This window comes from Solanum dulcamara, chromosome 12 (assembly GCF_947179165.1).
Source record: "Solanum dulcamara chromosome 12, daSolDulc1.2, whole genome shotgun sequence".
Taxonomy (NCBI): Eukaryota; Viridiplantae; Streptophyta; class Magnoliopsida; order Solanales; family Solanaceae; genus Solanum; species Solanum dulcamara.
Genome location: NC_077248.1, coordinates 62,900,101 through 62,918,282, shown reverse-complemented (window position 1 = coordinate 62,918,282; position 18,182 = coordinate 62,900,101). Strand labels below are relative to the sequence as shown.

The 18,182-nt window shown below is 29.7% G+C and overlaps 1 protein-coding gene across 2 annotated transcripts; it reads left to right on the top strand.

The window, feature by feature from the left end:
• The first annotated feature begins 6,824 nt into the window (after positions 1-6,824).
• On the top strand, positions 6,825-17,836 carry LOC129876643 (gibberellin 2-beta-dioxygenase 8-like). 2 transcript variants are annotated; one of them, XM_055952128.1, is made up of 5 exons: positions 6,825-6,906; positions 7,958-8,008; positions 11,938-12,395; positions 16,622-16,949; positions 17,459-17,836. In XM_055952128.1, exons 3-5 carry the CDS (start codon positions 11,947-11,949, stop codon positions 17,696-17,698), a joined length of 1,017 nt encoding a protein of 338 aa, XP_055808103.1. In that variant the 5' UTR covers positions 6,825-6,906; positions 7,958-8,008; positions 11,938-11,946; the 3' UTR covers positions 17,699-17,836. The 2 variants fall into 2 exon arrangements, with proteins under 2 accessions (XP_055808103.1, XP_055808102.1); XM_055952127.1 differs by lacking the exons at positions 6,825-6,906; positions 7,958-8,008 and having other exon boundaries at positions 11,833-12,395.
• The last annotated feature ends 346 nt before the right edge of the window (positions 17,837-18,182 follow it).

The window sequence follows — 18,182 nt, the reverse complement described above, 5'->3', positions numbered from 1 at the left end:
ACTGGACAGTGATCCTCACTTACCTGCTTAGGACCTTTACTCACCCATTGCGGCATCACCTTTCGTTTTCCTCCAAATTCTTCTCTTTTCCTTTGTCTAAGTTGATTGTTTGTCATAGTCTCAGGGTCACATTTGTGTCTAATTACTTGGAAGACTTCATAGAACATTGGCCTCCAATCATATACAACAATCTGGGAAAATATTCTATTAGTGGGATCCATGACCATGACCTCATCAGGTAGCTTTTTAGTAACATTTACTTCAATCAACATCCTTGCAAAAGACATCCTAAATTGATTATTTGTGCATTCATCCGCAAACATAGGAGTGACAATCGAGCTAGCAATTCTACTAAGGGACGCATCACTAATAATTCATAGGTAGATTCGAGAATTTCACCCAACATTGTATCTTAGTTGAAAATTTCTTGCTAAAATCAAAATCAGTAGACCAAGGTTTGAGGATAGGGGGTCAATAGTTAATTGTGTAAGGGCCACACATGAGTATTTCCTACATATCTTCCATGGTATTAAACCTTACTATGAAATAATCATCTTCGTGCATGAATAGTTTTTTCTCAACTTCACTCTAATTCTAGTCGATTCAGAGCATTATAGCCTAGGCAATCACCTATAGAATACACGATTAGAGCACTCCTCCACTTTTGAGTTTGTTGCTCCACCTCCTCTTTCTCACGCTAAATGACAACCTTCCCTTCTATTATCTAATGGGGGATATAATCAAGGGTCATACCAGTTGCAACAGATCTATTCTATTTGAATAGGTTTACCTACGGTTCTTTTGTTAATTCCTCTTTTCCTTCAACTTTCACTATTCCATTGAGTGCCTTCCTCATAGTTGCTGGTGGGTCTTCTTTAGCACTCGTTTGCATCATTGAAGCCTCTCCCGGTGGTGTACTCAGATGCAATTTCCTTATAGCGCCGCTCGTATTCGATGAAGTTCCTCCTTCAGTTGGACCAAGCAATGGTAGGGTTTGTGCTACCTCAGATTCATGGTGTTCTTCAGCTACTAGTACTCAAGTTCTGACGGAGCTTCTCATACATAGCTATGATCTCCTTTCGTGGTCTTCCGCAGCCACAAGCTTGATCTCGCCCATTACCTCTCCCTCTAACCATGGCCAATAAAGTCGGCTCACGATAGTTATCTCAGGTCGAGAGCATAAGCAAAAAGAGCTAATTTTTCCTAAAAAGAGATATCAAAGAAGGTAAAAATGTTAAAATTAAAAGATACTTTTTAATTATTAAAAGTAATCACATAATTTTTTAAAAATATTTAAAAGTGAAAAGATAAGAAATTAATGAAAGAAAAAAAAAGTTATGTGTACATAGAAATTATAAATATTTTACATACAAAGAAATGAAAATAATTAAATATATATAAGTTTTAATATCAATAATTATGTGTACTAACTAATTATAATATTGCCAATTAAAAAAGGACAAGTGTCCAATTTTTTCACTCATCACTTGCCTTTAAAAGAGTGTGCACACTCTCTGTGATACGTCAGCTTTTAGGATGTATTTATTTCATTTAAAAATAGTTTAGAAGGGTAATAGGATCCTAATTAAATTAAGATGTGTCGCGGTGATTTCGGTCATAATTCAGAAGGATACTCATGCATTATCCTTTATTATTTACATGTAATCTTAGGGTTGTACAGGGCAAACCGATAAACCGCACCAAATCGACAAATCGAATCAAATCGAAAAATAAACCCGACTAGTGGTTTGGTTTGACTTGGTTTGGTGTTTGAAAAAAAAAACGATCATTATAGGGTTGGTTTGGTTTTAACTAAAAAAAGTCAAACCGAACCCAAACCGACCCGATTATAGATATACTACTTTTAAATTATGTTATACATAAAAATATTTATTAAAATGTAATTTATAAATATTTTTAAAATTTTTTTCATAATTTTTGTTTTCTTTCTTACATTTAGATTTGGATTTGAGAAGCCCATCTAAATAATATACAAAAAAAACTCATCTTATAAAGTTATATTATAAAGTTAAAACTTCAAACAGTGTTCTGCCTCCATCTTATATGTTGATATTTCGTACTAGAACTCTTTTTAAGAAGCACTGCTCTGTGCTTTTTATTAGATACTATGAGAAGCTCGAGAAATCCAAAAAAAAATCAAAAAACTCGAGAAAAATTGATATCGAAAAATCCTACTTTTATTGGTTTGGTTTGCTTTATAGATTTAATAATCCGACACAAATGGTTTGGTTTGTAAAAAATTCGAACCAACCCGGTCCATGTACACCTCAAATGAATCGATGGGCTTCGGGAAGCTTCGTTCGACTCGACTGGAGTAATGTATTATAGGAATCATCCTCTTTCAATCAAAGATCATTCCTTCTCGACCGCCTCTTTTCTAGTCACTTTTGATCAAATCTTGATTACAGCTATCCACTAACCTCTCAAAGATTGGCTTTGTGTTCAAGTCGTGGACCAATTTGTTAACATACCGCCAAACCATTTTTTATTAACATAATGACACCGGGCATGTTTTCCTTTGAATCAAAAGTCAAGCAAAATCAAGTAGAGCACTAATTCAGAAGCGCTTGAACGTAATCATTCTTGTTTTGGATCGTTTTGAGGGCTGTTCTAGATGGATGCAAGTTTTCTTTTTTATCTTCTTTGTCTGAAAATAGGTTTGATTTGCTTCACCTATGAGAATTTTTACCAATTCTTCTTTTATTCATCAAAGCTCCCGTAGTGGTCCTTGCTTTTAAAAAAGCGGAGCGGGGCCAATTTCTCGTACTTGCTCAGTGTGCCCCCCTTTCTTCGAGTGCCCCGCCCGTCTTTGATTGGGATTTCGATTGAAAAAATGTTAGGCCGGTTCGTAATCTTATGAAAAAGATAGTTGAAAAATTAGTTCACTATAAAAAATATAAAATTACAAGCTTTTGTTGTTTTGCCCGATCTAGTGTTTTTTTCATTGAGGCATTTACTGTGTGATTGTAATGTTGGAAGCATGTGCAGATGAGATAATTGGTATCGTTATATATTTCTACAAAAATTAATGCAACCACCAGGATCTTAGTAGGAATTGTTGGATTTAAGTAAGGTGTGAGTTGGAAAATGAAAAATGAAAAATATGAGGGAGAAGTTTTTGTTAATCTCATTAATTTATTTTTCTATTTCTTGACAAAAGTTTTTGTCAATCTTATTAATTCATTCACATAATAATTTATTTATAATTAATTTGTGAATTACGAATAATTAAGTAAGAAATGTTTCGAAAAGGACCTGTTTCTTTCAAAAAGACATTTTTTCCCCAAAAGATACCATGCTTGTCCTGAATAGATGAGTCTGTTTAGAACCGGAGAGTTCGCACCTAAAATTGGCTATAAATAGAGAGGCTTCCTATCAGTTTTATGCATTGAATTTCCCCCCCCCCCCCCCCTTCTATATACATTTTCTTACAAACAAAGTAGCGTTTTTGTGTGATTTCGTTGTTGACTTTTGAGTTTGCTGAAGTTATTGAAATTTGAGGTGTCGCTACTTCTTTAACATATATATCCGATTTATCCTGAGAGGAAATAATCCACAACCTCGAGGAAATAATCACTGATGGAGCAACCTCAAATGGAAATTCATAAGGGAGAGAGAAGACAAGGACAATCCATGAATGAATTCATAACTCTTAATCTTTTGAAAATATAGATGTTGAAATACGAGATATGTAGTGGTAGTCCCACGACTACAAGTTCATTGGATATGAGCTTGGCTTTTGTGTTAGAAATTGTTTGATTAAGTCCTAATCGAACAAGAAGACAACTCTTAAATAAGCTAAGATTTTTTTATGTTAAAAATGCAGTATGTGAAAATATCAACTAAGATTAATATATATGTATGTAATGATAAAATGAAGCCTAAGGGTATGGTACAGAAAAAAAATAAAATTATCCATCCTCAGTAACTTGTGTCCTGCATCAAAGCATTGCACATGGAAGACCTTAAATTCTCAGCCTGCAAAAAAATTTCCTTTGTGATTGTGAAACATGAGACTTTGTTTTATCAATAATTCCCTCATGTTTTTTCATGTTTGGGACCTGTCCAAAAATTTATCATGTGTCTTGTTTCTCTCTACGTGGCACAATCACAACACATTCTAGCAATGGAATTTTTTAAAAAAATTCTAACATGCAAAGAATGGATCCAACAATATACTTTCTCGTGTCTCAATTTACGTGATACATTGTAATTATCAAAAATTTGTTTATTTGATTTTTGAAGCTAAACAGAATTATATCAACAGAATATTAAAAATCATATGAAAATCATTTTAATATAGTCGATGAAAAAAATATATTTTAAAATATTCATCAAAATTCAATCCAATGGAATTTCGAGGAGGGAAAAAAGAAATCAAAGAGATGAAATATTGAATGATGAAGGGAGGCAAGACTTGGAAGAATGAGAGCCAAATGAAGCAACATTAAGTTTGTGATTGGAAATTAAGTTTGGTTTTCAAGAATCATTATTGATTGAATAATATTTATTTTAGAAATGACAGCAGATCTTACGTAATATGCACTTAGCCAATGAAATTAAGGGTGCGTTAGGTGTTAACGGAAATATTTTTCAATGTCTGCATATTTGATTGTTCAAAATTTTTAAAAATATTTTTTTTAAGAAAATAAGTTCCTTAAAATGAGAAAATATTTTTGTAATGGAAAGATGGATTTCTTTTAATCTATGAGTCAAATTTATTGTCTATTTTCTATCAGAGGAGAAGTCAGGATTAGGAGTTTGAGGATTCTAAATAAAAGAAAAATATTATAAAGCGTTTCTTTTTAAAAAGGAATAGAAACTTTTGATGATAGTGGGGTTGGAGAGTCCACAACTCTAGTGTGGGAAAGCATTTACATGGCTCCTTCCTTATCACTGAGCCGTCAGTTAGTTTTATTAGAGGGTTCACAAGTTAATATACATATATATTTATTTAATTTTCTAATATAAATACAGAGTCTACGGAAAAGCTACTGGATTCGTCTGAACCACCACTTAGCTCCGCCCCTATTTCATACCCACTCAATCGCCAACCCCCAGCCCGTCTTACTCTTTTAGTATTTTGCTAAATTATATATAAATGTTCTTGAAATAGTATTTTCTTGCTTATTTAACAAACATTAAAAATAAATAAGAAATCAATTTATTTTTCAAAATACATTTTCCATAAAAAGTATTTTTCTTCTTACCTAACAGCTTACACACCCTAAAAGATCACTCTTTTCAAGCTACAACAATAAATATATAGCAAAAAAAATTTAAAAAAACAAAGAAAAAAAAGATATTTGCCATAAAAGCAGAAGAATTTCTCTGATTTCTTGATGAGCCGCGTGTTCTTCTTCTATACATAAACACTCAAATTAAAATATTAATATCATCGAGTGTTTAGGTTTGGGCGTAGACAGAATTCATTAGTTTTAGCTCAAACTTTATTTATATATAAAAATTTAAATTTAGAATTCAATTACTAACACTTAAGATTCGTATGATTGAAAACAAGTTATCTTGAAATTAATTCTCTCGGCATTAATTATTTCAAGATTGTTACCTCATCCTTAACATGGGTAAAAGTAACACTATAATTTCGGGATATAAGTTATCCGCGATTTTATTCTAACTAAATATAGAATGAACTTATCCTAAAATTAATTTTGAAATTTGTTATTTCATATCCCTTTGGTTACCAAACGAGTAGATAAGGTCATTATTTCACGATTCAAATAGTTTAAATCCTTAATCTATCTCCGTAAAAACACCACCCACATTTAATTTTTTTTCCCCCTAAGTCCTTTCCTTTCCCCTATAAATATATCGTCCAATATATCTTTCTGCATTGCAAAACGATAGACTGCCTATGCAATTTAGTTTTATTAGAGGGTTTACAAGTTAATATACATATATATTTATTCAATTTTCTAATATAAATGCAGAGTCTACGAAAAAGTTACTGAGTTCGTCCGAATTTCCACTTAGCTTCGCTCCTATTTCCTACCCACTCAATCGCCAACCCCCACCCCGTCTTACTTTTTTAGTATTTTGCTAAATTATATATAAATGTTTGTGAAATAGTATTTTCTTGCTTATTTAACAAATATTAAGAATAAATAAGAAATTAATTTATTTTTCAAAATACATTTTCCATAAAAAATATTTTTCTTCTTACCTAACACACCCTAAAAGATCACTCTTTTCAAGCTACAACAATAAATATATAGCAAAAAAATAAAAAAATCAAAGAAAAAACGATATTTGCCATAAAAAGCAGAAGAATTTCTCTGATTTCTTGATGAGCCGCGTGTTCTTCTTCTATACATAAACACTCAAATTAAAATATTAATATCATCGAGTGTTTATGTTTGGGTGTAGAGAGAACCACTAGCTTTAGCTCAAATTTTATTTATATATAAAAATTTATTAAATATATATAAAAATTTAAATCTAGAATTCAGTTTCTAACACTTAGGATTCGTATAATTGAGAACAAGTTATCTTGAGATTAATTCTCTCGGCATTAATTATTTCAAGATTGTTATCTCATCCTTAACATGGATAAAAGTAACACTATAATTTCGAGATATAAGTTATCCGCAATTTTATTTTAACTAAATATAGAATGAACTCATCCTAAAATTAATTTCGAAATTAGTTACTTCATATCCCTTTCATTACCAAACGAGTAGATAAGGTCATTATCTCACAATTCAAATAGTTTAAATTCTTAATCTATCTCTGTTAAGAACACCACCCACATTTAATTTTTTTTCCTTACAGTCCTTTCCTTTCCCCCCTATAAATATATCGTCCAATATATCTTTCTGCATTACAAAACTTTAGACTGCCTAAGCAAATTAGTTTTATTCTACAGTAAGCTATCTTCTCTTTTTTACTTTAGTTTTATTTTCCATATAACTACTAGTTGTAGTATTTGCTGGTTTGGTAAGAAAAACATATTTTTATTTAGTTAATTATGTCTTTTAACACGTTCCATCTTCTGGTCGGGATTCTTTTACGCTCTAAAAATTCTTCTTAAAATGGGGAACAAAGAGACTCCAACCCCGTATGCTCTGATGCCATATTTGTAATCATCTCATTTAAAAATTTAAATTATCAAAAGTTAATAATTAGTATCACAATTTTTTTAAATTCTAAATGAGTCCATGTTAAAAAGATTTTTAGATTCTTTATGCCCAATTGGGTTAATGTCGTTGCATTCAGAGTCGTTATAGCCTTTAGTGACCATTATATAAAGTTTTAGTTGTAAATATTTCATATTATATTATTGCCTCTAAATATAATATAGCGACAATTATATTATGCAAGGATTACATAAATCTCAGTGTTAAGGGCTAATTATATCATATTTCTTCTCTTTTTTTAAATTACAAAAAATCTCTTAAATTTGATGGAATCCGGATACATCTCAAAACGTCATGATACATCACTTTAAGTGATGTATCCGACTGATACATTGTGTAAAGTGATGTATCCGACCGATACATTCTGTAAAGTGATGTATCCGACGTTCCGATACATAACATAAAGTAATGTATCCGATCAGTACATCATGAAAAATGATGTATCCGACTGATACATCGCGTAAAGTGATGTATCCGAGAATAGGAGAGAGTAGGGATTTTTGTAATTTTTTCAAATGGTAGAGAATTTTAGAGAATATGATAAAATAAGTTGTGTATTTAGGTAATTTTTCCTTATATTATTGATGCTTAATAATTACTGCAAAAAATATTTATTCGTTGTAGTGTTATCAGGTTAGTTTATTTCACCTTTTGTTGTTGGTTTTTTTTTTCGTAGCCATGCAAACTAGCTAGGATTACTATTTTTTTAAAAAAGAAATTGGCATTTGAATTTGTATAATTTATTACTGATTCTATGTTTATGTGAATTGGTTCTGTAGTAATACAGGCAAATTACGAAGTGTTCAAGCGTCCCACTACAAGCAAACCAAGTAAGAAAGAATTCTTTCCAAAGATCATTTTAAATTACAGATGCTAATAATAGTGTGCAAATTATATTTTGTCTATTTTGAGATTCTGTTGAATTGTATGACCATCTCATCTACAAGGCTAAAGTATTATTAAAAAAGTAGCTTTTAATTTTTAATTATACCTTCAATACTATGCGCTACAAAATTTCAATAATGACTTAACTCGTCTCACAATGTTGAAGAACAATCAAGTAAATACAAAAAAATGTCTATTAGTCTACTAACTTAAAACTTTTAGACAATTTGATCGATCACACACTTTAATATATGTTATCAAAGAAGGTGGGATATTTTGAGTTCGAGCCTCACCATCATTTGACAAATTACCTTTACATCCGTGTGTATCAAACTTCATACTTCATCTGTCCTATTTTATGTGACACTATTTGAGGAGTTAAATAATTTTCTTTAATATAACTTTTTCACACACTTTTTACATATTCTGAGTTATTAACGATATTGACTTAATAACCCATCCAAATCTATAATCAAATTCCTAAATTTTGATACTAACTAATATCTCAAGTTTCATATTCCTAAATCTTAGGTAGGGCTTAAGTCTCAATTCCTCCAATATTTTAAATTTAATGATATTCATATAATACAATACACCTAATATTTAATTACATATTTTACTATATCAAACATGAATTATAATGTAATAATTAAATAAGAATAATTAAATGCGAAATAGTGGCGGGCATATGCAAATACATTGCAGAATGTTATATGTAACAATTTCATACACTTCTCAATCATATGCTAATCATTACCTAATTATTTCTTGTCCACTAAAGCTTTGTCCAAAGCCTTAAAATAATGATATAGCAGGTGCCATTTTGCAATTGATCAGTAACTATTATATCCCTTTCACAACTCAAACACTATATATAATAATAGTAATAATATGATCCTTGGTTCAATCTTACCTGATCGATTTGCAGCTTTTGTTACTTGTGATGCGGTGGTTTTCTTCACTGTTAGCGGTGGAAGCCGCATTCTTTTTTCTTCTAACACGCTCTTCTTTTGTGCCCTCAAAGTTATGATCTAAAAATTACTAAACTCTACTACTTATTTTAATAAATATGGGACAAATGATATTGGGTATTAAATAAATTATTAATTTACCCCCACCAATTAAATTAAATGTTTAAAGTTATCCCTCAACTAAATAATTGTACCTACTAAATAGTCCAAAATACCCAATAAAAGTTTTTACGGAATGAGTCTTTTATGAAATAAAAAGCTCTAATACTCAAAACGACTTAATGAATAGTTACATTCACATGAAAAATTAGGTGTTGTTTTAACTCTAGTACTTTGAACCCCTTCTAATAAATTGATTTAGAGGGATAACTGATTTTTAGAACACATAAAATTAGGTTTATGATAAAATCGTTTGGAGGGATATATAATTGATTTTATTGTTTGTCAAACTAAACATTTAACAAAAGAGAATTAATCTTTGGATTATACAACTCTTACATTACTAATTAATTTTCACATTACAATTATTGCTTTGTTAATCGCCTAATTTCTGCATAATTTGTGTCTAATACACACGACCCCTAATTTAATTATTAGCTTCAAAGTATGAGCCTTTTGGAAATTGTAAGAAGGTAAGAATAAACCCCACCTAACCCCTTCCAAAATGAAAAGGGAGCACCAATATTATTTTATTAATAAAATAGACGAGGCTAGAGGTTGTCAACATTAATAGAGCATGTGTACCATGATTTGTGATGGACAATCATAGATAAGAAAATATCGCAGTCGGAATTTTTATTAAATAATATTAAAGTATAAAGAAGTAAACTCAAAATAAATCAAGGGAAATAAATATATAATATACATGCACATATGGTATATATTTTCTAGAAAAGAATGTTAATTTACAATCCTTGAATACATATACATGTGGCTTTGCTATTGGGATTAGGGCGGAGTTAGAGTATGATTTATCAATTTGGTCCAACCTTTGGTCGAAATGTTATGTTTTTCTTTAAAAAATCTATTAAATACATATAAATCAGTGATATAGAATACAATAATTTAAATATTGAAATCATTAAAGTTCAAATATTGGCTCCACCTCTTAGATTTTCATCCTTCGATCTTTGTCCGATTAAAAACATATGCAATACTTCAAATTTTAAAAGCCAATGGGTCCTCAATGGTCGTTGTTTGGGTGTACACAATAATTTAAAAGTTGAAATTGAATCTATAAAATTCAAATTCTAGCTCCACCTTTACTAACTATCATCTTTCGATCTTTGACCAATTAAAAACACATGTAATACTTCAAATTTTAAATGCCAATGGTCCTGAATGGTATAATAATTTAAAAGTTGAAATTGAATTTATAAACTTCAAATTCTAACTTCACCTCTATTGGTTATCATCCTTAGATCTTCGACCAATTAAAAACACATGCAATACTTCAATTTTTAAATCCCAATTGTTCCGAATGATCATTATTTGGGTGCACACAATAATTTAAAAGTTAAAACTGAATTTATAAAGTTCAAATTCTAATTGTGCCTCTACTCACTATCATCCTTCGATCTTTGACCAATTAAAAATACATGCAATAATTCAATTTTTAAATGCCAATTGGCCCCCAATGGTCGTTGTTTGGGTGCACAAGGCTTCTTTGCTCCCTCACCACCTCCCTCCTAAGTATAAGACAGGCATATTTCTTTGTGTCCAAATGCCATTTACATTAGAAACACTAAAAAACATAGAATCAGAAATTTCAGGAACATGGTGTTTGATTCTCCCTTTTCTTCCTCACATACTCAATGATCACCATAACATAATTTTGGTCATATTTCTAGAAAGAATTTGAATTTTTTTATATACAATCGATATAAAAGCATATTTACATAATTACTTGACAACATTATAAAAATAGTTATTGACCTGATATTATTGGTTAATCAAAAGGCGGATTTAATTACTTCAATGGCTTCACTAGTATTTTTGATAGGGAATATAAATATGTCAAGTAAAAATCACTGACATTTCAACAAATAAAAAATTCTAAACTTATAGAATCAAGAAATCATGTCGTATAATATATCTACACGTAACCTTGACAAAAAAATGGATTTATATCCTTCAAAATAGGATAAATTACCTATTGCAACAGGATAAATTAAAGGTGAACCAATTAGTAATCAGTGGTAGCTAGCAAATTTTTCATTAATTAGGAAAGTCAAAATATAAAGAAGTAAATATGCGAAGAATTTAAGTGGATTCAAAATACTTCGGCCTTCATTTCAATTTAAGTATCTTAGGTTGATTATACACATATGTTTTAAAAATAATTTATTTTTTAAAAAATAATCTGGTCATCTTAGATTAAAAATATGTGTAATTTATCAAAATGTCATTTGAGTCTTATGATCTTAAACAATCTATGAACCCCTCCGTCTATATTTGACTTGACACACCTCTTAATTAAAAAATAATACATAAAATTATAATTTTACTACATCATCCCTGATTATAACTAAGTCATCTAAATATTGGAAATGAATAGTACTTTATAATAAGGATAAAATAGATAAATTACTTCTTAGTTTTATAAATCGAACAAGTAATAGTGAACCTCTATTTTTAATATAATAACAAATAAAAATAGACCGAGGGAATGACATAATTAAAAAGTTGCCAAATATAGAAATAAATATTCTTTTAAAAATAAATTAAAAATGAATATATATGACACTTGAATTAAAATAGAGAAATATGCATACATAAACATTTTTTTTTTAGCTATTTAACTACATAATGTAATTTTTCATGGAAAAATTGTCGACCCAGAGACAAGAGTGGCACCACAAAATGCTCTATATATAATGTTCTTTGACTCTACTTTTTTTCAGACCATAAGCATGGAAGAATCACCTGATCCTCCATTTGTGGAGACATACAAAAGTCTTTTTGATATTATTCTCGATTCAAACAAACACAATGACCTCTTCATGGTGGAAGAATGCGAGTTGCCTTTGATAAATCTTCATCAATTAAAATACGGAGACAAATTCGAGAGGGAACAGTGCAAGAAGAAGATAGCTAAGGCATCGCGAGAATGGGGTTTTTTCCAAGTGATGAATCACGGAGTTTCATCGGATATTTTGGACAAAATGAGGATGGAGCAAGTCAAGCTTTTCAAGAAAACATTCAATGAGAAGACGAACATTGAAGAGAGTCTCAATTTCTCCGAAGGAAGTTACCGTTGGGGAACGCCAACGGCTACTTGCCTTCGGCAGATTTCTTGGTCGGAGGCATTTCATGTACCTCTCTCTGATGTTTCATGTTCAAAGGGTTTCACCAGCCTGAGGTACGTATTTTAGTTATGTGTGTGTTTGTCTTTATGATTGATACTATATCTTTGTCATCTGGTCTCCTTTTTCTTCCTATCACTTTAGAAAAGGAGAGAAAGCAAAGGCGTTTTAATAAAATTTATGATTTTAAATTAAATTATAGTATAGTCAAGAGATTCTTAATTTTCTCTTTTATGCACTTTTAGTGATGTATGTGTTAATTTCTTTATGAATGATACTATATCTTCGTCATCTGGTCTCCTTTTTCTTCCTATCACTCTAAAAAAGGAGAGAAAGCAAAGGCGTTTTAATAAAATTTATGATTTTAAATTAAATTTAGTATAGTCAAGAGATTCTTAATTTTCTCTTTTATGCACTTTTAGTGATGTTTGTGTTAATTTCTTTATGAATGATACTATATCTTCGTCATCTGGTCTCCTTTTTCTTCATATCACTCTAGAGAAGGAGAGAAAGCAGATGCGTTTTAATAAAAATTGTGGCTTTAAATTAAATTATATTGTAGTCAAGAGATTCTTAATTTTCTCTTTTATGCATTTTTAGTAATGTTTGTGTGAATTTCTTTATGATTGATACTATATCTTCTTCATCTAGTCTCCCTTTTCTCCGTCTCTTTTTAGAGAAGGAGAGAAAGTATATGTGTCTCGTTAAAATTTATAGCTTTAAATTAAATTATATTATAGTCATAAGATCCTTAATTTTCTCTTTTATATACTTTAGTGATGTGAGTGTTTCTCTTTATTTTTGATACTATATATATTTCTGTCAACTAGTCTCTTTTTTCTCCATCTCTAGATCTTTCTAGAAAAGAGAGAGAAAGCAAAGGCGTCTTAGTAAAATTTGTGATTTTAAATTAAATTATATGATAGTGAAGAAATTCTAAATTTTTTCTTTTAGGCACTTTAGTGATGTGTGTGTTTCTCTTTATGATTGATTCTATGCCTCTCGTCATCTAGTCTCCCTTTTCTCTGTCTCTTTCTAGAGAAGCAGAGAAAGCAAAGGTGTTTTAATAAAATTTGTTACTTTAAATAAAATTATATTATATAGTCAAGAGATTCTTAATTTGCCATTTTATATACGTTAGAGATGTGTATTGTTTTTCTTTATGATTGATACTATATCCTCGTCATCTAGTCTCTCGTTTCTCCGCCTCTTACTAGAGAAGGAGAGAAAGCAGAGGCGTCTCAATAAAATTTATGATTTTAAATTACTTTCTAGAGAAGGAGAGAAAGCAGAGGCGTCTCAATAAAATCTGTGATTTAAAATTAAATTAAATTATAATTAAAAGATTCATAGTTTTCTATTTTATGTACTTTAGTGATGTATGTGTGTTTCTTTTTATGATTGATATTATATCTCCATCATGTGGTCTCCCTTTTCTCCATTTTTTGATGGCGAAAAAGTAGAAGCGTCTCAGTAAAATTTATAATTTTAAATTATATTATATTAGAATCAAGAGATTTTCTAAATTATTTTATAAAATTTATATTCTAATTAGACACATAAAACTTATTTCTAAGTTATAGATCAATCACACAAGGCGAAGAAATAGTTAATTCAGAAAAATTAACTTGCAATTGAAATCGTCATAAGCAACAATGAAAAACCAATGTAACATAAATATAAAAATATTAACCATAACTTCATAATAAAAATATTTGTAAATTTAAAGCATATATCTTACCTCTATTGATTAATATAAACATCGAAGCATAATTCATGTAAGGACGAGATTTTTCTTTTTTTAAAAAAAAATTCTGTTGGAGTGTCGTGAATGCGAGAATTGGAATTGTCGGTAGAGAAAGACGTAAGAGCTAAGTGTAATTAATTAGGATTTTTTTTTTTTGTGAAATTACAACTTATATTTAAGTGGTACGATGAAAGTGAGTTACAATTTTAGTCCCTAGATGATACAAGTGTTCAAAACACCACTAAGAAAATGTGAATTTTGAAGGGGTGATTTTTATTTATTTTTTTAATTTTTCGCCCGATTTCGATTGAAAAGTCTGGCTTAATTTGAATTTATACTGAAAAGTCTCACATTTAGGGTAAAACGCACCATAACAAAGTTGAGTTGGTATTCAAGGGGATTCGAACCTAAAATGTCTGATTAAAAATAAAAAGATAAGTGCCAAAAACACACTTAAACTATTCATTTTTTGAATTTCATACCTAAACTATTGAAAGTGTAAGTTTGATACCTAAATTATCACTTATTAGTTAGAGAAACACATCTCAGTGGTGTGTGTAATACACTCTCTTTATTTTTTGCAAAAACCTTGTCACATGGCATTCCACATGAATAAAATATTTCATCTTGACAAAAATTAAATAAATTATTAATATTAATTAAAAGTTAAAGACTAATTTTATCCCCCCCTCCCCAAAAAAAAAAATTTAAAATATTTTTCTCACTCACTCCCCACCACCTCTCCCCTCCCCCAATCCACCCGACAATCCCAGTCCTTTTATTTTTTGAAATTTCTTATATAAAATATTTTTTAAAAAAATCATATTGCACCGCCTCCTTCGTACAAAAAATGTTATTATTTTTATTTTTTTAAAAAAAAACAAAATGATACGTACCATCTAACCCTCCGCTCTTAATTTTTTTTTCATTTTTTTTATTTTGAGTTAGATATTTACATATATTTTTAGGAAAATATTTTTTTCTACTTGCGTTTCAAATATAACAGAAATAAAAATTGTATTTTAAGAAAAGTCTTGTGGCAAGTAAAAAATACTTTCCTAAAATCTTATGTATATATCTAACACAAAATGAGAAAAAAATTTGGAAGCGGATGGTTAGGTGGGGCGGGGTAGAATTATTTTTTTTTAAGAAAATGAAAATAATATCTACATAATTATTTGAGGGTGGGGGTTGGGGGTGGGGGATGAACTAAGATTTTTTAAAAAAAAAACTAAAAAATTGGGTGTGAATGTGAGGGGGGGGGGGGAGGGGGTTATAATGAGAGAAAGTAGTGGAGTGAGATAAGAAAAATATTTTATATTTTATTTTATAATTTTTTTTTTTTTGGAGGAGGGGATATAGTAATACTTTAGTCTTTAATTTTAACTTCTAATAATTTATTTAATTTTTGTTAAGGTGGAATATTTTGTCCATATATAGTGTGATGCGATAATTTTTTTAAAATGAAAGAGAGAGTGTAGTACACACCATAATGAGAGTAGAATAAAAGAGAGAAATGTGTTTCTCAAACTAATAAGTGATAGTTTATGTATGAAAATCACACTCTCAACAACTTAGATATAAAACTCAAAAAATGAGAATAATTTAAATATATTTTTGATACTTATCATAAAAATAAATAAATAATTATCACTCCACTACAACGCTCATTGATACGTTCAACGTTACCTTGGGTGCTGCCGACGGCTAGTCCATATTAGACAGGAAGTATATGATCAATTGAAAGGCTTGTTGATAACATGAATTGATAATGATGGTTCACTTTTTTGGAGTTGTGGGGCTGTTTATTTGATGATCCAGTACTTTTTAGTAGTAAGATAAGTGTCCTAAAAGGTGAAAAGTGCATCAATTTATGTTTCATGCACTTGGCATTTATTTTGGGGGGGGACATGTCTTAATCCTTATCCTCATGACTTTGGAAAAGGGCAGTCAACCACCTAAAATAAAAAACCAAGAAGTTAACATTGAACCACCCTTGCCCAATATTAATGAGGTTGTTTGGACGTGAAATAAGAAATAATAATTTCAAAATAAAATATAGAATTATTTAATTTTGTATTTGATTATGAGTTATTAATTAATTTTGGAAATTATTTTGTGTTAAAATAATAAGATTTGTTATTCAATATGGAAGGTAGAATAAATAATCTCATGAAACATTCTCAATTCTTGTTCAAAGATAGTCGTTTGACACTCCTTCGTTGAAATATATTGCGTAGATAGTTAATTTTTTAGTTATGTAAATATACTATTATGTTGAATTCTTTTAGCTTGTTTATGTGTTTAATTAGTTACTTATTTATATATTGAATATCCTTTTGATTTTTTTTTCGGTGTTTAATTTACTTCTTTATATTTTAAATACTTTTTGGTAAAAATCTTGGATGTTTCATTGATAAAAAGTACTAATATCTAATATTAAGATTTTCACATTTTAAGAAGAGTTACCTTTAGAAATCCTTTGAATGATCTAACGGTGTAATTTATTTATTTATTTATTTTGCATGAATTCAGCTCCACCATGGAACAATTTGCAATAACACTATCAGAATTAGCACAACAATTAGCAAGATTATTAGCAGAGGAATTGGGACGTTATAATAAGTTGGATTATTTTAAAGAAACATGTTTGCCAAGTACTTGTTACCTAAGAATGAATAGATATCCAGCATGCCCTATTTCTCCACAACTCTTTGGATTAATGCCACACACTGATAGTGACTTCCTCACAATATTGCATCAAGATGAAATTGGAGGGTTGCAATTATATAGAGATGGAAAATGGATCTCTGTTAAGCCTAATCCTGAAGCACTTATCATCAATATAGGAGATTTATTCCAGGTACTTCAATCATTTTCCTATATCTGTACAGTTAGATCTTTCTATAACAGTCATCTTCTATAACAACATTTTACTATAATGGTCAAATTTCATTTATAACCTCTTTTTCATGTTATGTTATAATATATATTCTCCGGAACAACATTTCGGTATAACAGCCAAAAAATATTTGGACAAACGACGTTGCTATAGAGAGGTGGACTGTAACATTAATTCTCTCTTTTTCTTATTAGTTTGTCCTAAAAAGAATGACGAATTTTCATATTTAGAAATAATTCACCTTTAAAGTACTTCTCATTTTACTCTTAATGAGATATTTTAATTATTTCATCTTAATTAGAGGAAGAAAATTAATAAAGGACTTACCTTCTGAAAAACATTTTTCAAAAAATATTTCCGATCATATCAAAGACATTCTTCTAATTGTATGACTTGTTTTATTAAAAGTATTTATAACTTTTTGGGGCTAAATATATTGACAAATTAATGAAAAATGTGATATGATGCAGGCATGGAGCAATGGTGTTTATAGAAGTGTTGAACATAGAGTTGTGACAAATAAATTTAAAGAGAGATTTTCAACTGCATTTTTCTTGTGTCCCTCTTATGATACAGAAATACTTAGTTGTGTTGAACCTCGTGTTTATAGAAAATTTACATTTAGAGAATTCAGACAACAAGTCCAAGAGGATGTCAAGAATTTTGGTTATAAAGTAGGTCTTCCTAGGTTTCTTGTATCAACCCACTAAACACACACACAAAAAAAAATATTGCACTTAAATTACGGGAGATTTGGTTTTGTAGCCCTTTATAAATTTATTTTTATTTTTATGTCTTTTTTATGAGAGATTTTAAGTTTGACACATAAGAGATCCAAAAATGTCATTTTCTTCTATTCAATTTTGTAAATGGTCATAAGAGATCATTTCCACTCTGTCACGATTCTAATTAAATATTTCAAAAAGGAAAGAGCCTAAGTTTTTTCTATTTTTCTCTTTTATTTCCCCTGTCTCACAATGTTAGAATGGGTTAATATCTAATCTTTTTCCCAGTACGTTTGATTATTGAAAAATAATTAAAGTCTACTTGAAAATCTGTACGTAGTAAGTAAAATTTAACTTGATTCCATTCGATTTATTACTATAGAGAAGTGTGTTCAACTCGACTCAACTCATTGCCAAGCCTAGATGGCTATTGTCACTACTAAAAAAAATGCCAAAAATCGACCTCAAA

Bases quoted from the DNA above. Each gene is read 5' to 3' on its own strand.
- LOC129876643 (XM_055952127.1), top strand. From the start codon at position 11,911: ATGTTCTTTGACTCTACTTTTTTTCAGACCATAAGCATGGAAGAATCA. The intron at 12,396-16,621 runs GTACGTATTTTA...GCATGAATTCAG, and splicing joins AAGGGTTTCACCAGCCTGAG to CTCCACCATGGAACAATTTG. The intron at 16,950-17,458 runs GTACTTCAATCA...GATATGATGCAG, and splicing joins ATATAGGAGATTTATTCCAG to GCATGGAGCAATGGTGTTTA.